This window comes from Scomber scombrus, chromosome 9 (assembly GCF_963691925.1).
Source record: "Scomber scombrus chromosome 9, fScoSco1.1, whole genome shotgun sequence".
NCBI lineage: Eukaryota > Metazoa > Chordata > Actinopteri > Scombriformes > Scombridae > Scomber > Scomber scombrus.
Genome location: NC_084978.1, coordinates 20112185 through 20137670, shown reverse-complemented (window position 1 = coordinate 20137670; position 25486 = coordinate 20112185). Strand labels below are relative to the sequence as shown.

At 40.5% G+C, this 25486-nt stretch overlaps 3 protein-coding genes across 3 annotated transcripts; 2 read left to right on the top strand and 1 right to left on the bottom strand.

The window, feature by feature from the left end:
- Positions 1-2852: 2852 nt before the first annotated feature.
- trim105 (tripartite motif containing 105) lies at positions 2853-8910 on the bottom strand. The gene is made up of 7 exons (XM_062425528.1): positions 8821-8910; positions 7969-8306; positions 6276-6371; positions 5305-5538; positions 5131-5144; positions 4579-4694; positions 2853-4432 (listed from the first exon to the last, which is right to left on the bottom strand). The coding sequence occupies exons 2-7, from the start codon at positions 8257-8259 to the stop codon at positions 3873-3875; spliced, it is 1311 nt and encodes a 436-aa protein (XP_062281512.1). The 5' UTR covers positions 8260-8306; positions 8821-8910; the 3' UTR covers positions 2853-3872.
- Positions 8911-16065: 7155 nt separating this feature from the next.
- npy7r (neuropeptide Y receptor Y7) lies at positions 16066-17181 on the top strand. The gene has a single exon (XM_062425968.1). The coding sequence runs from the start codon at positions 16066-16068 to the stop codon at positions 17179-17181; it is 1116 nt and encodes a 371-aa protein (XP_062281952.1).
- Positions 17182-19188: 2007 nt separating this feature from the next.
- On the top strand, positions 19189-25471 carry prelid1a (PRELI domain containing 1a). Its single transcript, XM_062425351.1, has 6 exons — positions 19189-19298; positions 19939-20058; positions 20513-20738; positions 22223-22336; positions 22656-22734; positions 23918-25471. Exons 2-6 carry the CDS (start codon positions 19967-19969, stop codon positions 24037-24039), a joined length of 633 nt encoding a protein of 210 aa, XP_062281335.1. The 5' UTR covers positions 19189-19298; positions 19939-19966; the 3' UTR covers positions 24040-25471.
- The last annotated feature ends 15 nt before the right edge of the window (positions 25472-25486 follow it).

The window sequence follows — 25486 nt, the reverse complement described above, 5'->3', positions numbered from 1 at the left end:
AACTGAGCAACCATGTCCAAGTCCTGTTAACCCTGTCCGCTCAGTCACCCATTCTCCTTGGGGAGTTGGCAGAGTGTGAATGAGAATCATGTTCTAAGAGCACAACATGCCCGTAGTGGGCCTATAAGCCCTGTTTTATGTTACAGCGGGGTGGGGGTTGAAAATTGAAAATCCATGTACAGTACACTCAGAAATTTAAAGAAAAAAAAGTTAAAGCAGGTCCAACGGGTGTCCAGTTCAGTGACTGCACACACATATAGATAGATAGAGTTTCAGATGCTGGTGTGTGTTTCATTTATTAGCAGTGTGGTGGCTTCAAACCTCTTAATGAGCCACGGAAGAACCAGCATGCCCATTCAAGCCAGTATAATCAATCCCAAACAGCACTGCTTTCCATCACCATGAGTGTGCGGTAAAATCAATAAAATTCTGTATCTCCACCTGGAGATCTATTACACTCATAATAAAGTTGCCTGACTCCAGACTGCCCTGATTCCTTACTGTGCCTATAGAGAACTGTTAAGCACCTCTGTCCCATCTAACAGCTGTCGATAAAATGTATGAGAAATAATATTTTTTTCTCAATATGATTATGTTGTGATTCTCAGTGATTATGAGGGTCTGACTTTGAGCAGAGCAGAGCCATGAAGAACCTACCATCAGGAGTGCGCGGAATAACAGGGAATCAAAGGATCATTGCATGTTATTGTGGGCATATGCTCCCCCCCCCCCCCCAAAATCCCTTGCGGCTATCCACCCCGTGACCTTAAATCACAATGTTGTGATTGAATGGTTGTAATTAAAATGTTCCCCTGGTTTCAACCCCACAGCGCTTTCGGCTTCAGAGGAAAATAAACACACTAAATTGTATTGATATTCTTGCAAAGTTTTGTCCAGGGTGTTACCTAATCTTATCACAAATATAAAACAGATAATGTCATAAACGCATGAAAACACTTGAGTGGCCAAAATAATAATGAACTGCACACATGAGCATTCAGACAACAGAGATAACAAACAATAGCCCTTATGCAGGATAGCATGACCGCCCCTGCTGTGTCAGATGAAAAGGTCTGATTTTATAATCCTGCTGGCTCCTGAGGGACAACTGAGGACTCAAGGACCTGTCCTTGAAGTGCCAGCACTATATCCGGCCCATCTTCGGGTCAGGAAACACATTACAGATCAACCACTACTATCATAGGAAGGATGTAGAGCACACATCTACACTGGCTCTCTCTCTCACTGAACTGCATGCCCACGGGCCCATCAACTACACCCTGCACTCTGCCAGGCTACTTTGAAGTAGCTGTCGTTCAAGAGAGTTTATTCTTGTTTTGTTTTGATTGTGGCAGCCAAAATGTTTAATCAGTCACAGGTCATGTTCATGGTCACTCAGAAATTATGGCCAGATTTTTTACTAGAAGGAGCAGTACTGCAGAATAAATCCATATAAACCATTTACCAACTAATAAGCCGTGAAGCTAATGCATGGAGTGGAAAGCTAACAAACACAATTCCTCTCAATGCAAACTGTACTTTTGACTTTGAGTTTGCGTCCTTTCATTGCACTGCAACTTTTCATGATTCATACTTTATTTAAATGGACTGTAAGTCATTTGACCACTTGGGGATACCGCAACAAGCTGTAAACACAACACTGACATGTTATCTATCTCCTTATGATGTTGATACAGTAAATGCATTAGCAAACAGTAGCTAAATGGCACACCCAGCACACATGGACCAACAATAGCATTCATTTCGAGCTGTGTTTCTGTCTACTCTACTCCTTTTGCTCCCCTGAAGGATATCTGGCTGAGTTTAAATGTTCTCACCAGCTAGTCGCTAAGTCCTCCTGCTGTTTGGTGCTGAGTGGGTTGTGTTCAATGGGTTTATCAGATACATTTTTTGCAAAAAACAACTGCTGGAAATAAAACTAATGAGAGCGGTAACACTAAACCTGAACAGTTTAGCTGTGAGCAGTAAGACAAAACAATGACCTGAAAGATGCTGTAACATTCCTCACAGCTGCGGGGAACTGCAGACTTCTGTGCTACTTTTCTGTGGGTTTGTTACTATCAGTAAAACCTTTCAAATGACACTCCTCAGGAAATATGCTTATTTGTTTCTTGCCGAGAGTCAGACAAGGAGATCAATACCACTCTCATACAGGTCTGTGGTTGTGCCTGGCAGTTGCTTCATATTTACTATACATAACAATCTTATCATCTCACTCATGACAACAGTATTTGGACATAAATATAGTCTCTCTTTACGTTTGATTCATTACACAGCAGGCTCTCTACAATTCACTCAACTCAAACTGAGTTGAGTTTAATTTATAAGTCAAACTGAGTGACTACTGAGTGACAAGTAAATGTGCCCACTCTATACAACCGCTGTGCCGGAAAAGCATGGGTCCCACACTGGTGTAGTTTATTGTGCCACTTTCCAGTCAGCAGCATCCTGCTTCAGCATGCCCCCTGAGGCTCGTCCAGCAGCCCAGAGTCATCCCCACTGTCATTCTGTTTATCTGACCTTTCACCTGGCAGGAGGAAACAGGACGTTGATGCCCTTGTGTGTTTGCAAAGATAACCCGAGAGCCCGCCTATTCTTGTGGTTTAAGTGTCCGAGATGGCTCATGTATTCAAAAGTTCCAGTCCAGGTGCAGGAGTGTCACTCTACCCCCACCATCGCTCTTGCGAAATGGATTTGGATTCTCATCAACCGCGGCGTTCGTACTTGAGCGTTAAGCTTTGATGATGCTTAATAACATCCTTGATCCTTTCAAGTGAGGTCATGTTAAGTGTGCAGTGTCACAGCTGCAGAAAAGAATCAAAGACAATGTGTTTTTGTAAGAAAGAAAAGTGATTTGGTTTATTATTTGCAACAGCATGTTTTACAGTAATAGGATTATTAATCAGGAAGTGATTTAACATGTAATTGGTACAACATGCAATAACAGAAAAGCAGAATACACTCCATAAATTGAATCCTTACCAGAACTACAATTTTAGTATTTCATTCAATAATCAACATGCATATATCCTGTTCAGATTTAACCACTTACAATATGAATGTATAAATGATGACAAATCAACAGATGTGATCAGATCAGATGATATAATGTTCACAGACTGAAGGCACAGCTTTAGAACGCATACAGTGCTGTGAAGTTAGTTATCTAAAATTATTACAAAAAGGAAAAACTGATTCATTTCAGATCAATCTATAAAACATGAGACACCACTTAATCAAACATAAAATCTCACAATGAAGTGTGCGGCTCCTTCATGCTGATTAAACAAAAAAACCCTTTCACAAGTGAGCCTGAGGACAGTCTGAATTGATGAGATAATTACTCAGATTATCATTTAAAAATGTCAGCTATCTACAGCTATTAAAGATATTAGGTTGAGCAGTGTTCCAGTACTTCTGAAAATGAAACCAATTAACTAAACCTCACTATACACACTCCAAAATGGAAAAATATGATGTTTTTTTATGCTTTTCCTACTGATTGCTTCATCTCATTTTGCCAAAATGCAAACTGAATGAGCCTCATCAGAGAGATTAAAGCACAATGGAAGTTTTATATGGTGAATATAGCACCTTTAAAAGCTTTCCAAGGCTTGAAAAGATTAATTTTAGATAGAAAAGAAGCATCTGGCAACTTCAAATTGTTGAAATATGCAATTTGAGTAAATTACTACTGAGACCAGTCTATGAATTTAAACTCTTGTAATATAGGATCATGATGCAAAAAGGGCAGCACTATCTTTAATATATGAATGATAACAGTCTTTGGTCATTAAGTGAATGGACAGCTTCCATACTGAAAAGCTTCCATTGATTGCATCAATACCATGTTAGCCAGACAGAGCAACAGGCGGGTAGTGGAGGAGCTGGATAGGATGAGATCCCTGAGTGCTGTCGCTAATGCACGGGCTAAAGAACGGGAACACTTTGCTTCTCGGCCCGTTGGTGAAAGAGAAGAGCAGACTCATGTCATCAGCGTTGAAGAAGGACACCCTCCTCTCCTCGCAGTTTAAGAAAACCCCAATTTTCTTAGGTGAGGAGCTGAGCCGCAGTCTTGTCCAGGGCTGGGTGCCGGCTGAGTACTCGTTTCCATTACGCAGCCGCAGTGTCCAGTAGCCACTTTCAGGGCTCAGCTTGATGCGAGCACGTCTGTCCACAGACTCAGCGGCCACACCAATGTCCCACTTGGGCTTGGAGCCAACTTCTACCTCCCAGTAGTGTCGGCCTGACTGGAAGCCCTGGGCAGCCAGAATGTTGACACACTGGAGGAAGCGTTTGTTGTGGTCCTCACGTGACATCATCCTGTCACATTCAACCGCCATGGTTTTGTCTCTGGAGACTGAAATGCTCGGGTGCGCTGTGTCGACATCAAACGTTAATGGGGAAGGACCTTTAGGGTGAAACAATTAATGAAATAAAAAAAAAAATTAAAATAATACATCCAGTCAGTGGAACAAGGGTGTCATTAATGTCGATCTTCATAACTACTCAAATTGTTGAGGCACAGACAGTTTTTACATCTGAGATCAAAATTACCTGGATTCAAAGAGCTGAACATCTTTCTCCATGCAATGTACTGTAACGGAGCCATGTATTTGTTGCTGAAAGCGTTTACATCAAACTCCACGGCCATATTCACCTGCGTCCACGTCCTGTCAGATAAAGTAAACATACATCCAGTTAGTTACACACTCATTTATTCTCAACACAAATGCTGCTGTTTGGACATAAAAATGGAGGTGGGAAATAGGGCTGGGTGATATGGACAAATTCAAATATTACAAATATTATTATTTTTTGACCAAATACCTCGATATCAAATAATATATTGTGACCACGATCATAGGGATGACTATTGATGCATCTACAAAATATTAACACTGTGAGAAATTTTTGATAAACAATCAGTAATGTGGGTAAAATGGCAAAGTGAGTAAAGACAAATAATAGAATAGCTAGAACAGTCTGGAAAATTTAGAAAGTTGCATCATTTTGCTGTAATGCAGCCTTTAAACTATATTGCTCAGCCCTAGTGGGAAATCATGGGACAGGTGAAAAAATGTCAAAAGCACTGAAATGAACACATACCTTAGCTGTGGGAGCTAGAGGGAAGAAAATGACAAAAAAAAATCACATTAATGACTTGTTTCAAACAAGGCTTGACAGCTACTTGACGGCATTACAATTTTTGGACAAACTTTCATCTTCATTTGAACTTTTTCTCCTAGCAGAGGCTTGTCATCAGTAGCATCTCCACCTTACCTCAATCAGCACCGTGTTCTCATTGACAGCGCAAGCCTGCTGAAGCGCTGTCATATTTTCCTCCAGCTCCCTTACGGCCCGCTCAGTAGCCTCCAGATGGCGCTGGACCTTCTCCAGCTCCTCCTCCTGCTCTCTCCTCAGCTGCTCCAGCATACAGGTCTCCTGGTCGTGCAGGATCTGATGGAGAGCTTGGAATTCCCCTTTCACATGAGCCTGCAGATCTGTTCCGACCCTCTGGAGGCAGAAAGGACTCATTGGTGTCATAGGTCGAGTATATGATCCATCTTTTTATGTATCGCCACATTTTCTTATTGACCATTAAGGAAATTATAAAGAGTTAGATTTGTTGCCAAGTGGCTTATTCCATTAAAGCTCTACAGCTCTCTAGAAAGGCAATTGAGGGGTAATGAATCCACACTTGGCATCAAAGATCCATGTGCCAAACAACTACAGGCTGTTTAGGCAAAGAGCGATTTCCTGTTCATCATCTTAGCACAGCATGCAAAACTAACCAGGAGCTCTTATCTTCCAGCTGTCTAAGACACATTAGATGCGTTTCATTTTCTATCACCTCTGCCTGTTCACAGTTTGTCATGTAGCTGAGCAGTCTTCTCAACTGTCTGTGTGCCAGGAGGCCAAATTAGAAAGGCTGATTTGATGCAACAATCTCCCTGCTTAAGCAAATAACGCAGAATCAAAGTCATGTAAGATTGTGTAGGATTAGGGGGTTTCTTATGCGCAGCTGAAACACAACTGAGTCTGATGGTAGAAAGGCATGTACTGTACTCACCCAAGTGCAAGTACATTGTGTTTTACATATCAAAGCACAACCTTTCACTTACTACATTTGCAAACACCACTAAATATGCACAACGACATATTGCCATTGACATAACAGCCATTAGGGAGAGATGTGTGTGGTCTTATCTTTTAAGTGCTGCCATCCCTCGAGTTGCCCCAGAGGACTGTACCTTTATGGTATCCATCCGGTCTTTGTCTCTGCGAATGTTATTGATGAAGTCCTCTCTCCTCAGGCGATGACTCTCCAAAGCCTGTTTCAGTTGTTTCTGCAAAACAAAAATCAGTAGCCAAAAAGAAATACTGTGAAGAAGATCAGAGACAAGTATCTATGAACATGCCTCACATCAAGAGAGCAATGAATATGCAATAAACAGTTCCTGAAAATCTATTTTTGCTGAGACTGCTACTTTGTTGTATGGGTGTTGAATCCCTTCCTGCGGTCAGTTCAGAGGACATACGTTGTGGTGGTGTTGGATTAAAGGTAGATTCAGTGGTTGTGGAGAAAGGTTGCTCACTACACTTTTTTGTCAAATTCAGCAAATATCTCCTCACAGTCCGCTAGCTGTGTGTGCACTGAAAAAAATATGATGTTCATACACAGCCCTGGCTCTGTAAGTAGGGAAACAAACAAAGTGACTCGGATGAAGCAACACAACACTATTCCAGCCAATCACCAGGGGGCGTACGTCATCAGAACAGCAGTCTCATGGAGGACCCCCCCATCCCGTGTTTTTTAATGTTCCGAGTTTGTTTCTCTTGTGTTTATTGAAGCATGAGCAGGCAGCTGCTTAATTCAGACAAATATCCCACTGTATATGGGTTTTGAACTTATCAACCATATCAATGCTTCAGTAAATTCAAACACTGTCAATTTCTTCCCGTGGAGCAGACATGTAAACTATTTTGGTTCAGTAAATTTCTACGCTGAATCAGCCTGGTGAAGGCAGATCGTCCGGCCTCTGTGGATAGAGACACTGAATGCAGGTTGGGTGAGAAATGTAGAGGCCGCAGAGAGGCGGAGAGTGTGGACAGACTGTTGTGCTCACATGAGACCAAAATTGTTTTCCCTATCGTGACAGAGTGTGAGAGGAATAGTGGTGACATTACAGCTGACACATCACTCTCGAGTCTGCAATATTTCTGTTTTGGTCGTTGCCTTGGCAATGAGCGTCCATGAATTTGGGGGGGGAGTAGAGTTTCTGAAGGAGCACATAGGCAGGGGTGTATTTGTTTGAGTGTTTAGTTCAAATATCTACAGTCTTTCTCCAGAATGACTGACTCTATCTTTAATCCGCCAACATACTGAAAGCTGTTTCTAATATTTTGTCCATCTTGTATAGACATATGGAGGAGGAACGAAAATGTCATAACACCTTTACAACACACTACAGTCTCAAAAAAACAATCATTAAGTTCAATCAACACCAATTAAACAATTGAAAAAGTGACAAACTGACATGTTTATTACAAGACTTTTATATTGCTTTGAAATGTCACAAGTGTTTTGTATTTTTCTGACATCTTCCTGCTGTAGTTAAGTCATATATCCTGTCATACAAAGTAATATAAAAGGGAGTGGAGAGTGAACTTTGTTCTGAGCAATCCAAGCGAGACATGTGAAGGGTGGATCAACAGTGAAATAAACACAGATGTGGACTGAAACATACGTAGGATGCAATTGTATTAGACTTATACGAGGTTACAGAGCATTCATTTGTAATTGATCTGTTTACTTTGGAACATAAGGTTATTTGTATAAGGTTCCCAAACACTTCATAACACTTTTCATAAGACCAAGAATAAAAAGGCATGGAAAACAGCCAGCAGGACCATTGATAACTATGCTGTTCAGTTGAAACTCACCTCTAGGTTCTTGACATATGTGTCTGAGGTGGTGGCCCTGACCTTCTCCACCATGGCTGTCACAAGGTAGTTGGTTTGAAACTGCTTGGTGCTGAACTCCTTGCGGCACTGCGGGCAGGTCACAGGGCCCTGTGTTCCTCTCCAGTATCTGGTGATACAAGGTTTGCAAAAGTGGTGCATACAGGCCAACATGACGGGCTCCTGGAAGAGGTCACAGCAAATGGCACATGTCAGGTCCTCTCGGAGGCTGGTTTTGGTGGGTGCAGTAGCAGCAGTATTAGCAGCAGCCATGGCGATCGGTACTTTCCGCTCCACACTGGGGAAGTGAAAGCAAAAGCCTGGAGGAACAGAGACAGACAGGGAAGAATAATCACTCCTATCCTGACATATGTGTTTGTTCAATCAGCTGAATCAACTAAAAAGACAGATAAAAAGTTCACAGTCTACTGCACCAGCTTCATGTTGTTCAACACATGATGTTTAGTTATTAATTGTCTAAATCTGGATCAAACAAAGTGGGTTGTGCACATCCCCTCTTCTGGTCCGATAACAAATCGGTGCAATTAACTCTTGCACTTGTTCTTTGGAATAATGTGTTAAGAATTAAAGTGTAACCACGAGTGGGAATCAGGTGATATATATATATACATCACGGTGCACTTTAAGCCAGATTATGATTCTGTACTCTGCCAGCAACGTTTTGTTTTGTTTTCCGCCTGCTAACATCAGCGTTTATGAACTACGTATGGCAGCTAGTAAACAGCCTGTTTAAACAACATTGAATACAACCAATTAAAAAGCCGTAACATGCTGACTACAATCATGTTTTTGTTGTCACTTTAGTGAACTTACGTTGTCTGTTGTTCAGGGAAAACGTATGGCCAAACACTTCAAAGTTCCTCCATTTTTCCTCTGATCCGTCGCTGCTGCTGTTGTTAAACAAGGAACACGACGTACCATTTACTGCGCATGCGCCAACATACCACCTTACCTTTTGATTGGTCCATATGTCAACAAGCAGAAGTCATACAGCTAGTCTTTCTTCTCGCTCTAATTCTGTTTGCCAAGACACTTTTATATAAACTGCTATCAAAGCTACATTTCCATGTCTGACCAGTCTGAGCTTCATTATGTGATTAATCCTTTTTCACTTCCTTTATTACTGTATGTTTTGCAACTCTTACAAGCAGAAATGCTGAGTCCAGTATATTTTCGGATTGTTTCTTTTTTTTCTCTTTATTGTTTTTACCCATTTTTATAATTAATTTGTCCGTGCAATGATAATCTCTGTAAACTGTGTGTTTTTCAATGTCTTCTTCACCATGACTTCTCAAAGATTTAGGCCTAATAAGTTATTATTTATTAAGAAATAATAAATCCTCATTAAAATAATGGAAAAGGCCACTCCAGGATTTGGTATCACACTTCTGTAAAGTTTGTGGAATTACAAGAGAAAGTCCTTCCTTCCTCTATTCAAAAATGTGTTTTGCTTATATTGTTACTTCACTAGGATGTTTCAATATGTAGAATGAAGTATGTACACAGTTTGACACTAGAAGGCTATTTTCACTTTCATCTGCTGAAGGGGGAAAGGTTCTCTGTGCTCATTTGACATACAGGATGATTTGTGAGCAGCTAATTTAGATCAAATCATGGTCCAGTATAAAAATTACAAGTGGATGTTGAAAGTATGATGTTGAAACTGAGTTGACTCAGAATGGACTTTCAGTGATATTTTTCCAGCAGTTCAATCTTTTGAAATGAACAATATTTGCATATTCTGGATTTTTCAATGAAGCAGCAGTAGATGTCAGTTTTTAAATTTCTAATTGGGTAGTTGACCTTTTTGTGGGAAAACTGTATCAGTGTATCAGACGCACATTATTATTCAAAGCAGTATGAGAATATTTTTATTTTTGCTTTGAACTATATGCTAAACATGATAACATGCACACAATGACAAATATATAATGTTCACCAGGTCATTAGTTTTCATTCTGGGGACCATGAGAGTCTGTACACAATTTTATGGCAAGCTATTGAGATTTTTCAATCTGGACCCACATGCTTACTGATGTGCCGCTAGCATGGCTAAAAATAAACACAAACAGCTTTGAAAATCCACTGACTATAATTTGTGTTTAAATGTGTGATGCAAACTGCTCCCGTTATTAAAAACCCTATATTCCCAGAATCATTGCTGAAGACATGACCTCAGTGTGCTCAGTGGACACTACAAACCTGCTTACAAGGCATCAAAAGCTGTCATGCAACAGTGAATTTAATTGTACTGCTAGTTTTAATACAGTACTGTGCCAAATATCCATAATGCAGTACCATCAGGTGGGTGTCTGATCGCTGTCAAACTGTGCAAGCATTACAATAACCCAAAACATACAGGAAGAGTCATAAAGAATTATTTTTGACAATATAAACAGGTAGTCCAACAACAGATGGTTTGGCCCCCACAGAGTCCTGATCTTAACATCATGGAGTCAGTCTGGGATTACATGAAGAGACAGAAGCAACTCCATACATAAGAACAGTGGCAACTTCTCTAAGATGCAGGAACAGCATAAAACTGTGTACAAGGGTACTGAGAAGAACTGGCGCTGTTTTAAAGGAAAGTTGTGGGTACATTGTTTATTGATATGATTTAGGTTTTTCTTTTGTACTGTACTTTGTATGACGTTAAATAATCAGTAAAAACAATTTATAGTGTTATTTTTGAAAGCATCCTCACTTCATACCCTAAAACTTTTCACGTACTGTAAGTCTCCGATCAATTATTCGTAATTATTCCTCGGTATTAATAGATCCATTAACCAAACTGCTGTCTCAGAATGGAAGGAAAGTACCAAGAGATATAACCGGAGCATCCCACACAAATGTTTACATCCAGGGATCCAATTTGCAGACTTCACAGGCTGTCCATCCTTTCAAATCAATAATTATAATCATTGAATGATTAAAGGCTGTCATCTGCATTTGAGCTATGGCTACAGGCTACACCTGTCAAGTTTAAACTCTAGGAACACCAAGAGCAAATTAAAAAAAGATGGAGGCACGAATGGGATTACTAAATTTGCCTGGCTTTCATTCCCTCGTTCATTAACTCTCACAGCCTACACATGGCAGAGAGACAGGAAGAACAACCCCAGCTGTGTGCACTGTGAGTTTTGTGGATGTGCGATGTGAGGATGCCACAGTCTCTGATCATGTCAGCGGATCAGTGGCACCAGTGCTCTCAGAGAAGCTGGACAGAAGACAGAAACAGTGATCAGATGGAGAAGATGGACCATATAGGATCCCACGCTGCTATATGGAGAGGAGTCCTACAGAGCTCAGTTATTAGGTTCACAATTGAAATGAACACAAGCAAATGACAGATGCAGCAATATATATGTGTGTGTGTGTGTGTGTGTGTGTGTGTGTGTGTGTGTGTGTGTGTGTGTGTGTGTGTGTGTGTGTGTGTGTGTGTGTGTGTGTGTGTGTGTGTGTGTGTGTGTGTGTGCAAAACCAGTGCAAGTTAAACTTTTGTCAATAAAACAAGTCTGCAAGTCTGCCACACCGTAAAACCTGCTCACCACTTTTCAGAGCCCTGCTGTAGATAAGCAAGTTTGTGGCAAGGACAGAAATTCTTCTTTATCAGTAATGAATGCAAGTCAGGCTTACAGAACTGTCAACCTTGACTGCAGAGTGACCCAATACAAACAGAGGCTGGGGAACAGCTCTCATAATTGTGAGAATAAATTGAGGTTGAGAGGCAGTCTGTCCCAATCAATAAAGGGTAACCCCTGTTTCTGAGTCAATCAGTGCACCAATTATTCCATCATCAAACAAAATCCCACTTGGAGGACTCAAGGATCTCATACAAAACCTGGGCTGGGATGGGAAAGGCAAAACCAAGGCTCAAGTGAGACATAAGCTCCTGCTCTGTTATCAAATTCACAAAACAGTTCCTTAATGGGTAAAATGTTTTTTCGATCTGGCTAAAGCTCCCTTTTTCATGTCTAATTTCAAATGACAGCACGTTTCCCTAGATTATTCGAATGACACTCCCATCACACCTCTGTGCCATATCTCCAACACTATACAGGTCTGGAAAGATGAACTCTTTTCAAACACAATCATGGGGGCTACAAGTCCTGGCCAACAGTTGAATTTTTTCATTTCATTTTCCAAGGTTTGCTGGGTATGCTCTGAGTTTGACTTTATTTTATGCTCTCCTTGAAAATGTCCTGTGCTCTGTCAACATCAAAATGAGCCTTCAGAAAAGTCCTGAAGTCTGTCCAGCTATCTTTTCACACACCTCGCCTCGCATTGCTTTATTACATGAGGGAAATGGCTCCAGGCACACCACAGTATAACCTCATTCATTCAAACCCCATAAGAATTGAAATCATTCAAGTAAGCGACATGCTCAGAATGCAAAGTTCCCAACCAAATTCTGTCCAAATTTACTGTAAAAAAAAAAAAAGAAGAAGCTGTGTTTTCTTTTTAATCACAAAAATGCCCTTTCATGTGTATATCAACAGCTTAAACTAAAAATAACAATGCATTTGCAAAGACCTTTAATGTATTTTGGGAAGTCATGGGAGCTCACAGAAATTAGATTTGTGTCTATATTGTCTAATCAACTAAATCTGACAGCGCTTCAACGCAGTCAACTAGCAATGGTTTATTGCACAACAGTATGAAATTGTGTCACTGGGTAGTTTTATTACTGCTTATTTTGATTGCAGAAATGTGATGTGTTGTGACACCTGATGTGGAGCCTGAAAGCAATATATGAGGATTTGCTTTTACAACTTCATTGCTCCAAAGTTCATTCAAAATTGTACACAAGAGAAATAAAAACACTTAACGTAATTCAACCTTTACTGGAAATAAAGTGAATAATAAACTCAGTGACGTAAGGCTGCGTTGCCACATTAAAGGACATTCTGTGATATATATATATATATATATTTAAATTTCTTTGCTTAAGCATAGATGCGAAACTTAAAAAAAAAAAAAAAAAAGGTGATCTCATAAGCGCGGACCCTGCGCACATCTCCCAGTGATAGTCCTTGGCACTGATGTGGACGCTCACACTGAGTCCTGTAGACCTGCCTCAGGAACGCACAGTCAAGCCACAAGATGCGCACTAGGCGCCACAGCTTGGGAGGAGTTTGGGCTTTTCCCCCCTTGTTTCACACCACTCTCGAGTGAAGACAGCAAAAGGAGATATAAGGGAAAAGGTGAGTGCACTAATATGTGGATAGCGTCCTTTTACACTTTAAATGAGTATTGCGAGGACAGTTTAGTGACAGAAATGTATACCTGAAACGCAAGATATCAATTAATCTGTTCTTTTGTGAAAGCGTAACCTGTAGTTACTGAAACTATTACATGTGCGTAATTTGGATACGAGAGGGACCCAAAGACAGCTGATGAACAAGAGTCCAAATTATGTATCACAATATACTATTTGTGTGGGAGGTAGACGATTTGCACCTGTCTAATCGGTTGAATAAGCCTTGAGAGCTCACGTGAAAATATCTGAATGCGCACTATTCAGTAAGTTGAACAAATGGCGACAAATTACGCACGAATGAAGCATCAATGCTTGTTTGATTGCGAATGAGGCGTCTGATTCTAATTTATTGGAAGTGCACAGAGTTCACCGGGATTCGGCTGAATTTTGCCTTTTGCTCCACCAGGTGTATGGTAACAGATTAATCAGTGGCACAAGCTTGCATCAAGTCAAGCATTACCATCGCCGATTAGAAAAGGGCGCTTTGATAAATTACTGATGCTTTGTAAGGTGCACAAGTCGCTTAAACCCTGTTGGATAAATGCCTACTGCGTGATCCTGTGTGGTCTGCTCCGGTGACAGGGGGTACAGGCTGGCAGGGGGTATATGCTTTTTGGTTTATCGGCTATGCAACGCTGTAGGTGTCATGACCACAATTTCAGTAGTCCCTATAGATTCAGAGTTATTCTGTAGGTCGTTTCACTGTGTGTTTGTTTATGTCCTATAATCTAATTTAGGTCGCACACCCAACATTTTATGGTGTGTACTTAATGTTAAGGAACCCAGACTAAATGGGTTATTTTAATTTCTTGCACATCAGCTCAGACACACACACACACACACACACACACACACACACACACACACACACACACACACACACACACACACACACATACATATAAATATACATATACACACACACACACACACACACACACACACACACACACACACACACAAACACACACACACACACACACACACACACTGTTGCTTGTACCATGTAGTGCATATAGACAACTATGACAATGAAGCACCACAGCAGTGCTGCAAAATTAACTCCATATTTTCTGATATAAAATAAATACTTGTGATTAGATAAAAGAACAAAGAAACAATGGTGTCAGTTAACTAAGGATATTGAATATTTGTCCAATGGTCTGTCAAAAAAAAAAAAAGGGTACAAAATCCCCAGAGCAACCAAAGAGTGTCTGTCACCAATAAGATGACCTCTCACTAACTGAACTGAATTGAATGTTAGACATAGATGCATGCCTGTTTCTTACACTCCTTAAAATGTACTGTATGTAATGTCAAATCTAATTTGTGGATTGGGTTTTTTGGATTTGTTTAAAGCCTCTTACTGAGTCTAACATCAGTTAATGGAATAAGCATTCATCTGCTTAATAATGAGGCAAGTGACATTGCAGTTATTTAAGAGTCAAACATTAATAATGTGTTTAACATGTCATGACAAAATGTTGTGTACCCAGCAGGAGCTTTCAGCCTTTCACAAATAAATTGACATAATTAACATGATAATGTACTACAAAAGTATACTGGAAAGAGGATATTTTTTCATTGAAATATGCCTGTGCATCGTGGGCCATAATATTCCCTTTATGAGATGGATACTGTGTATGGGAGCAGTCTGCGGATTTAATGATGTAGCTTTGAACGGCTGACTCCTTCTGATCACATTGCTTCCTCCAGATTTTCCTTTAGATTTTATAATGACACAGGTGTCCCTGTCCCTGAATCCAAACACCCATACCTGGGTCATGGGCAAAGCAATTTTCTATATAAATAGCGGTGGATAGCAATCTTTTATTTGAGAATGCTTGGAAATAGTGAATACAAAGAGTGCTGACTTCTATTGATTATCATATTTTACTTAAATGTGCTTTACTTTTAATACATCCACTTCTCAATACAATCTTGAGCAATTTTTTTAAATAAATGCTGTGCATCAGAGACGTATCTTCTAAATTGCACTGTTCCATTAATCCCAATTTAAATACTAGATGGCTTTAACCATAGAATGGTATTTACAACACAGACTACCCTTTCCATAGGATATGAAGAAAACAATTAATATTAAATCAATTATTTTTTTGTCATATTTCATTAAAATCTGGATTTATTCAGAGTGTTTAAAGGGTTTATTCAACTATAATGAGAGAAAAAGATGTTAAAGACAATGTAATGGTTTTAATTACACCATTGTTAACTCCACTTTGTCTATCTAAACACGTTTAGACAGGAATGTCTACAGTTAGTTTATATCTTTTGCTGACAGAAGGCATTGTATAGCATGAAGAATATGAAAGAAGAATTTCCACAAGGAAAGCACAGGTGGAGCAGGTGTCAAAAGACTGGCCCACCCTCAAAGAGACCCAGGTTTCAATTCCCAGCAGCTGTACCTCAGGCTAAAGCAGGGATTTATAAACAGCAATGGGAGTGATTGGTGTTGGGAAGTCAGTGAGGGATCATGTTCTTAGTACTTCACTAAAAACACCCAGCTGTTGTTTGGGATGCCTCCTACACCCTCGACTAGTGCTAACTGATACTGTGTACATTGTGAGGGTGGAGTGACAAATGCACATCTGGGGTGGGTATTTGAGATTGGAGACTAAAGATGAGAAATAAACACCAGGGCCACCTTTGTCATTTTACTTTTCTTAGTTGTTACAGACATAATAGTCTGCCTGGCATGTCTCAGAAAAATCATTTAATTTTATGGGTCTTCTCACCTCAGGTATCGGCACAGACTGGATCTGGCATCTTCAGACAAAATGAGCCCACCAGACACATCCAACAGCACAGGAGAAGGGCAAGCTGCTGAAACTGATGTCTGGTTTCAGCTTAATGACAGTCTGGGCTTACATCCACCTGGTTTTCACACGGACATCACCAAGCACCTTGGAGTCCAGATCACCCTAATCACAGCCTATTCCTTAATCATCCTCCTGGGGCTGCTGGGGAATGCACTTGTTATTTACATGATCATCCGCTACAGAAACATGCGAACAGTGACCAACTTCTTCATATCTAACTTGGCCCTGGCAGACCTCCTGGTGGACACTCTGTGCTTGCCCTTCACTCTGGTCTACACACTGCTAGATGAGTGGAAGTTTGGGGCTGAGCTGTGCCACATGGTGCCCTTCGCCCAAGCCTTGAGTGTGCACGTATCCATCCTGACCCTGACTGTGATAGCTCTGGAGCGTTACCGCTGCATTGTATTCCACCTTGGTCGGCGCCTCACATGGCACTCCAGCTTCCTGATTATGGCATTCACCTGGACTATGTCTGCTGTCCTGGCAGCACCCCTGGCCATCTTCAGAGAGTACCGCCATGAAGAGATTCCTTCTATCAACCTCCGCATTGCTGTCTGCTCTGAGAAGTGGCCCCACGGGACCAGCAGAGATGGAGTCATATACAGCCTCTCAATGCTGCTCCTACAGTACATTATTCCTTTAGCCATCATCAGTTATGCTTACATTTGCATCTGGGTTAAGCTGAAGAATCATGTGAGCCCATCCAGCCGTAGTGACAGTATCAACCGACGCAAAAAGACCACCAAGATGTTGGCCCTCGTGGTGGTGGTGTTTGCTGTCTGCTGGCTGCCCTTCCATGTGTTCCAGCTGGCCAGTGATCTGGACCTGGTGCTCAGGTTTAAGGAATACAAACTGATATATACAGTGTTCCATATTGTGGCTATGTGTTCGACTTTTACCAACCCTCTCCTCTATGGGTGGATGAATAAAAACTATAGGAACGGCTTCCTCATGGTCTTCCGTTGTGAGGATAAGCCAGATTCTTTATACGCTGAGGGCTCGTTTAGGACACGTTCGATAAGAAGGCAGACTCTGAATGGTCGCAATGGTGGACACCCTCCGACTGCTGTATGAGAAAAACTAAAATTAAAAAAGCCTGTAGAATATGATTGAACACCTTGAACCCACTTCTGGTTTCTGGTGCTTATGGTTCAAAAGTAGCCTTTTGCCTTGAATGGTCTGTTCTTGAGTATCTTTCATGTCACTGAAGAGGGCTTAAAGCTTTGCATGCAAATCGCTTGATGTAAAGCTCTTCTTTCCTTTGTGAATGGTACTAGTGAAAATATATCTGTCAACTGTATTCAGTTATGTGTTTAAGATGTTTACTAGGGTGTTAATTAACTTGGTACAATGTATATTGTGTTTCCTGTAAATGCAGAGCTCTGGTAAATAATGTCCAATTAATTACGCACTCCATGGCATACATTTGACAGTTTAAGGCTAGTAATGTGTTTACTGAAGGGAAGAGGTTATTATTGTGACTGTACAAACAAGTTTAGTTTTCCCACTTGTCTTTTTAAAATGTGGGTGATTTTCATATAATTAATCCAAATGCTGCATTTTGGATTCATTACGATGACCTGGCAAAGTCAACAGTCAAGCCTTGTCCAAGGAATGCAGAGAAGGCCACTGCAGTGTTTTTGTCCAATCAGGATGTTAATTTTGTTCACTACAAGCTGTTCCTGATTAGATGGACCAGCAGGACTCTGCATCCAAAGGGATGGGACTTAAAACCACTGAACTGTGTGAAGTGAGCGCAACACGTTCTTGATATCTTTATCACAGAATGTGGGGCAGGAGTCAGCTGCTTTGAGGATATGTAAAAAAAATGATTGGGAAGAAATCAGAATGTGAAATTATATATTCTTATTATACTCAGCTGCTAAAACGTCCTGTGTTGGTGGTCTTTTAATTATGAACACACAAACATTAATCAGCCACAGGGTCTGTGGGTACACATATTGAGCTCCCGTTGCACACACAACTCCCAGGGTTAATTTGAACATCAGGTGGAATTACAGCTAGTGTCTTCATGCAAGATATAGAGAGCTCCATAATTGTAGTAAAGTAGATATATTGTAAATATGTAGAGGTTACTGGCTGGGTGACTACTAGTACAACTTGAAAAGAGTGAAAACTTTTCTACTCATAACTTTTTGGGTCTACAATAGTCTGGTGCCCTGGTACCTGTCAACATCTACTAGTATTCAATGAACAAGAAGACAAATGTGGCCTACGCAGTGTGATTCATTTTACAGCAGAGAAATAGAAAATAAATATTGGTTATGTATTCCCCTTTTTTGACACCCACATTACTGATTTCATGGCTTAGCTTAGCCTATATTCCACACTGTAGACTAATATAGAAACTGTAGGCCTAAACTGTTATTACTGCTAACAGACAAACAGCAGACCCGGAAGGCATTAGACGCAGTGTTTGAATTTATTTCTGCAGATTGGAGCTTTTAGATATGCAGAGTAGATTATTGATCTTTCTCCAGTGTAATTTGCTAAAACACCAAAAATAGTGAGGCAGTCAGATTGGCCATTAAAATACTTTATACCCTCGAACTGAGGGTAGGTTTCCTGGACGACATACTCTTCATTGAGCCTTACATGTGCTATTTTTCCGTTGTTTTGACAGCATTACACGACAATTAACCTCAAAACTTCTCATCAAAAGAATTTCATTTAAGTTTAAATGCTGTGTGAACATTTTTTACAGTCACCTGCTGCCCTCTAGTGGTAAAAATGGACGTTGCATCTGCGCCACCTACCAGATGCCTTTTTTTCCCTAGGATGGCGACGTCATTACCTGGCCTTCTCGCCCATAGACATAATAAAGATTATTATTATTATTATATATATCTTTATTATGTCTATGTTCTCGCCTACTCTGTCTCTGGTTGGCTAGTACTCGTTGCCTTCCGTGCTTAAATTTAGGTACGAGGAATTTGATTGGTTAGAGATTGGGTAAGAAATTCAGAGTAAGCCAATAAGAGGCAGAGGAGGGCGGGTCATGACGTCAGAATCTCAGTGAAGAAAAAGCCTTACCGGATATGTCGTCGATGTTTGACCTTTCTTTCCAGCCCGACTCACGGACATGGTCTGTAGGTGGCTGAGCGGTGATGGTCATCCAGACAGGAGAATACAATGCTAATACTTATCTTTTGAATGTTGTCGCCATACAGGTAAGTGCAATAGCTTCTGACATGAACTCATACGTATTGAATGTAGGTTAATGAAGCGAGTTTGTCAAACTGTGTCATTCATTCCTAGGGTTTGCTCCATGCTACGCTAGTTGAAGCTAACAAGGAAGCCAAAACTAGTGCGGACGTGACAGATGTGCCTGTAATGTCAGTCCTCATGTTAGCTCACTGTTCAGAATACTTAGCAGTTGCCTTATAATGTTAGCCTGTTCATACCAGGAGGAGAATAGCTTTTGTTAGGTAATATTATACCTTTGTGCTGTTTCTTGACTGGACAGCTATCATGTAGCGTTAGCAGGAAGGATCAAGAAAGTGTTGCAACACAACTGAATAAACCTCAAATCTAAGTCGTCTGTGACTTGTCTCACTTTTAAATACCTAAAAATGTAAAAACATCACTTGCTCAATTCAATTCAATTCAAAACTTTATTTGTCCCCGAGGGGCAATTTAAAAGGCATGAGGAGCAGCATATCGTCCATATTACTGTCGCTTGTTTCAGTGTATTTACCACAGGTCATTGCTGTCACCATTATTCTCGAGGTCAGCCTGTTTTGTTGTTGACAGCCAATAGTTGCATAAACCTGCCGAGCTAACACGTTTTGTTTGTTCTGTATCACACAGGGTCTTGCCAGAGTAAACTGAGGGAACAATGGTGAAGTATTTCTGCTGTGCAGGTTTGCTGAAAAGCAGCTGGGACCAAGTTTGTATTGCCTTCTGGCAACGATATCCCAACCCTCACAGGTAAGGGATTGTAGTGGATTTCTGCTTACACATTTCACCTCTGTAATACTGTGGACACAGAGATGTGATGCAAACATAATGCTGACACTACGGCTCAAACAATGAGTAGATTAATTGGTCAACAAACAAGTATTTGCAAATAATTGTAATAACTTTGGGGATTTGAATCACTGGTCGGACAAAAGCAATAAGTCAACGTTGACTTTGATTAATTGTGATTGGTTGGTTTAGCAAAAAGCCAAATAGAAAAACCAAAACATTGTCCTAAACGTCCTAAACTTTGGCAACATATAATGGACATTTCTTCACATTTTCTGAAAGTGTTTACACTTAACTGTTATTGTTTAACTGGAAAAGACATAATCAACAAGTATTTATGATGAAACATATAAAAGTTGCATTCCTACACAAAGGTTTTGTATTGCCTTCCATAACATTTGCCCCTCTTCCCCAGTAACCATGTATTGACTGAGGACATCATCTTCCGTGAGGTTACCCCAGCCAACTGCCTCATCTCCAGACGTCTGTTGACCAAAACTAGCCGAGCGCCTCGCTGGATGGAGCGGTATCTTCCAAAACAAATGGCCAGCTCAGCATATGTCATTGAGGACTCCATTGTGGACCCTCAGAAAAGGACCATGACCACACTAACATGGAACATCAGCCACGCTCGTCTCATGGTAACATGCCAACTTTTGCCTCCATAGACACTCAGCATTGCGCAAAGTAATCACATGGCCTCATGTTAGAGCTGTTGTGGTAACTGCATTACCGCCATAATGCAATCACATCACGCCCACCGCAGAGTCAAGCTGATCATTGCTTCACGACTGAGTTAGCAGCTCAAATGATGGGACATTAGTTATTCTCTTACGCTTGAGATAAAGAAAGACGTGCTGAATGACGAGCCTTCCAAATGCCAACTAGTATTCCTGCTGCAAAGCCAGCCTCTTAATTACAACACTGGAATAAAGATAGACATTTAGACTCTAGAGGCTATAAAGAACAGATTACATGCATTCAAAAAGTTTACTGTTTCTTTTCCCCCTGGAAGGACAATTACATCTTCTTTTTTTAATAGATAAAGTACTGCTGTAAAACTGACCCCTACACTAAGTGTTGCATTATGGGTTCTTTGCCTTAATCTTGCAAGGCTAGCGAGTGTCTCAGAGTTTTTGTGTGGCAAAAATGCCAGTGCTCCTATTTACTTCAATGGGGGTAGTGTGTTTAAGATATTCCTACATTAATCCCACAATGGGGACATTTGCAGTTTAGGCTGCAGGGATGGGATCCACAGGGGCGACATAGCCGCTTGCAGCCAGAAAGTTAAACCAGAATCAGCTTGTGGGGAAACACAACCTGATGTCACCCTGCTGTGGCCAATCACAGCCGACAATCAGACTGATGAGAAGTGCCAAACCTGCCATGAGGCAGGACAAAGATGTTACTAAGAAAAGGAGAGGACATCTCTTTTTGTTTGATGGCGTTATAAGTAAAGTTAGGTTTTGTTGTTGGCTTATAGAAGATAAGATAAGAAAAAGAGAGAGCAGTTGTGGCAGTAGTGGTAGCGAGAAAGCCAGTGAATGAGAGAAATAAAACATTATTTTACAATTAGCATGCCCACACCTTCATCGCGCACCTCCACAAAACCTGCGGAGGTTCGCCTTAATGCTTGATTTCGTCTGAACGCACCTGTAGTCAGGAGTTTCTCAAAGCTTTTGTAACATGTTTTTCTGCCACTGAGGAAGTAAGTTCATGACAAGTGAAAACTAGTCCAAAACATCTTGCAACGCCTTTACTGCAGAAACAGAATAATGTTAAGCAGCCAAGGAGCTCAAAGAGACAAACAGTAAAAATGCTAACTGCTGGAGAAAATAATTTTGACCGCTTCCAAGAGCCTTGTAGGACTGTGTTGAGTATGTAAATTAAGTTATAGACAGAAAGTCCAAAACATTTGGAAAAGGATCATTTTATATTCGGGCCAATACGCTTTTTATGAACCAATTATTTTATAACATCTGAGGTCTACTTTTTTTTTTGTGGCAGTTACTGCAACAGTTTGAATGGCTTTGCTCATTTGTTTTGTTAGGAAAAAGTCAATACTGCAGCAGATCCACCTCATGTTGCTGTTGTTTATTTTGCTTTTTCTCTCTCTTTGCTTCAGTCTGTGGAAGAGCGGTGCGAGTACCAAATCAACCCTGAGAATGGCAGCTGGACTGAGATAAAGAGAGAAGCTTGGATCTCTTCCAATGTCTACGGGCTCACAAGAGCTATTCAGGTCAGTAGAGCAAAGTGTAGCGCCACACTATGTAACAGACCATAGAAAGTTGTGTGGGGCTTCTGAGGAGGGGGGCTCAACTACATATGCTTCATTCTGTAATTGGTAATATAATATGCAGTGTTAAGATGCAACAGCTGAGCAGTTGAAGCTCTCTGCCAGGACTAGAGTTGCTGAATGATATATGACATGGAATCCGAGTCATCCTTTATTGTCGAATGACAGTATGTAGTGGTTTAAGTTATATGTAATTTACAGGGTTTTGTCTGTGTAAGAGATTTATGTGACTCTTAACTGACTTTGTTCTCTATCTTTCTAGGAATTTGGTCTTGCAAGGTTCAAGACTAGTGTTACGAAGACCATGAAAGGCTTTGAATATGTGTTGGCCAAAATGCAAGGTACATTTTCTTTTGGATATTGTTTCTTTATTCATCTCATGTATTTGTGAACAGACATTGTAACACATATATGAATATATAAAAAACAAACAATCAACTTGAATCTCCTTAACGAGATGTGTAATGGCCACAACAAAGTGTGTGCACTAAAAGGTTCTTGCACAGTAACAAGTTAAAGTCAACATAAAACCCACTTTAACAGAATTTAGTTTGTTGTATCACAAACTGTGGAACTAACAGTCATTGCGGAGACTTGCACATGACCAGGAGAAAAATGTAGAGTGAAATTAATTTTGACTGAACCTTTTTTCACAGTAGACACTCTTATCAGACACAAGTGTAACTAATAACATCAATAATTGCCAGAATGAACACATCGCTTGATCTCATTAGTAACACCTGTGCCTCTCCTGCTATGACAAGTCCAAATGTCTGCAGTGGAAGAGTCTCATGAATCCAGTTAATTTAGAAAGAACGTGCATTCGCCTACTGGCAGGATTTATCCAGAAAGCTGAGTGACATCTAAATTACAAGACGGACAGATTTTTGACTGTGAAGAAAAGATTTTTTTTTAAACAGCTGATGCTCTTTAAGCAAACACGTCAGTCAAATCTAAAATATAAAGAAGGCCAATCTTGCTCTCCAGGTATATCTTTTTCCTTTCATGTATGAAAACTTATTGGCGTTTTGAGTAAAGCTTAAGTTGATTAGCTGATAAGTTCATATGTTTTCAGTTCTGTAAAATCTAGTAATCATAAATAATGAACGTTTATAGCAAATGTTCATTCACTTTTCTAGTAGTCAGGGCCAAACAAATACAATGGCATTGTAAACATTGGTATATTGTTGTATTGTTTTAACAAGTCCATCTGTATCTACCTCCAGCTGTTTCATATTCAAATCTGATGAAGTGTTGTTGATAAAAGACCTGTCATTGTCATTTTTTCAAATTTAAATTAGCTGGAAAACAGACAAGCTGAGAGTCAGTAAAAATTATACTGATGATTTCAAATGTGATGCAAGCATTACACAATTAAAAAATGATGAAGGAATTGCAATTTTTGTGAACTTTGTAAATGTACAGAGAAGAATGTTCTTGGTGCGCTGAGTTTTTGACGTATTATTCATACTGAGAATAAATATTTCAACTAATATTAAGATCCCGATCTCCTCATTTTTAAAGGTGAAACTCCATCAAGAACCCTCGCAGAAACAGCTACAGAGCGGGCAAGAGAAACAGCACTGGCAGCTAAGGAGAAAGCCAAAGACCTCGCCTCGCAAGCCCAGAAGAAACAATATGTGTGATGAGCCGCGTAAACCACTGGCTCTCTTTCCACTGATACTAGGACATATTTATCTTTACTCCTCTCATGACTCAGTTATGCACTGGGGTGAGACAAATTGATCCTGGTCATGGGTAGACACCTCTATGAGGGAGCATCCAGCTAATATGGTGGGTGGACCATACACGGCTTGAGCTACGTTCGAGAGCCTGTTCCAGCCTCCCCATTCCTGTACCACACTGAAAATGATGTACCTTTGATACCAGATCATCTCAGTATTTACCAGAGATGATTGGTTGAATATGGCTCTGGGTGCTGTAAAATAATGATAGCACTTTGCCAACCTTGATACTGCTCTTCAGACCTTTGCTCAACCTCTGTGCTCTTCAACAGTGTTTGCTTTTACTGTTCTTTAAGTTACTGTGTAATCGTTACCTCTTTACAGAAGCTGAGATCGGTATAACTACAACATATCTGATTAAAGCTAGGGCAGGCAACTTATACATTTAGAAGCATTTTTGATCAAATGTGTTGAAATTTTCTTTACATCTTGATGGTAATCAACAAATCAAATGCTCTAGCAAAAAAACAAAATCTGGTATCTGTGGCTGTTGCAAGCCTGTAATAAGCCTGTTCAGTCATTTCATTCAGCCTGCATGAAATGACTAGATGGCCTACCTGCCTGTATCATTCATTGTCCACCTCCAGAGCCTGCTCAGTCTGTCAGAGAGCCAGACCTGCAACTGCGAACCAAGTCCCAGAGCAATGAGCAGAATCAGGGCACAGAGCTGGGTTATTATCCAACCTGAAGCCGCAGTGGTGCATGCAGTTCATGCAGTGTCATCACTTCCTATACATCAGTATCCCTCTATTTTACTGGCCTCCAAACTTTCTGTTCTGTGAGTGCAGTTCAACTGTTGTGTTGCATGCTGTGCATGGAGCACCTGTATGTCTGCATTGATGGTGCATATGCCTGTGCTCGTCTGGCAGGAGTTGCTTAGGACATAGAGGGGAGGGAGGAGAGCTGCAAGAGGGTTTGCAAATTTTGGCTTCTTTGTTTTTCTGTCATTTCCAGCATACTGCCTAACCCAGCTTTAATGCAAATGTATTTGTTTCAGTTGTCTTTTCTTTGTTGTAATGTCATCTGCTATCATGTTGTCTTTGTTAGTTCAGTTCAACCAAATGTACCTTAATCATCCTAAAGTCTGGTCATCTCATTTCGCAAGTTGAAGTTCAGAGTGAAGAAGGGTCCAAATTGTCAAAACTGACAGGCACTTGTCTTTTAGCACTCTCCATATGGTTACCTGGTTGCAGTGGGTCTGTTTGCATCTACACTTGAAATGTGTGTATGAAGGCACAACTGATGCCATGTTTTTCAGCTTAGGTCTGATACAACTCATGCAACAATGTGCGCTTACTGTATCAGTTTGTCAATAAATACATTTTCATTGTAACCATCATGCTGTGAG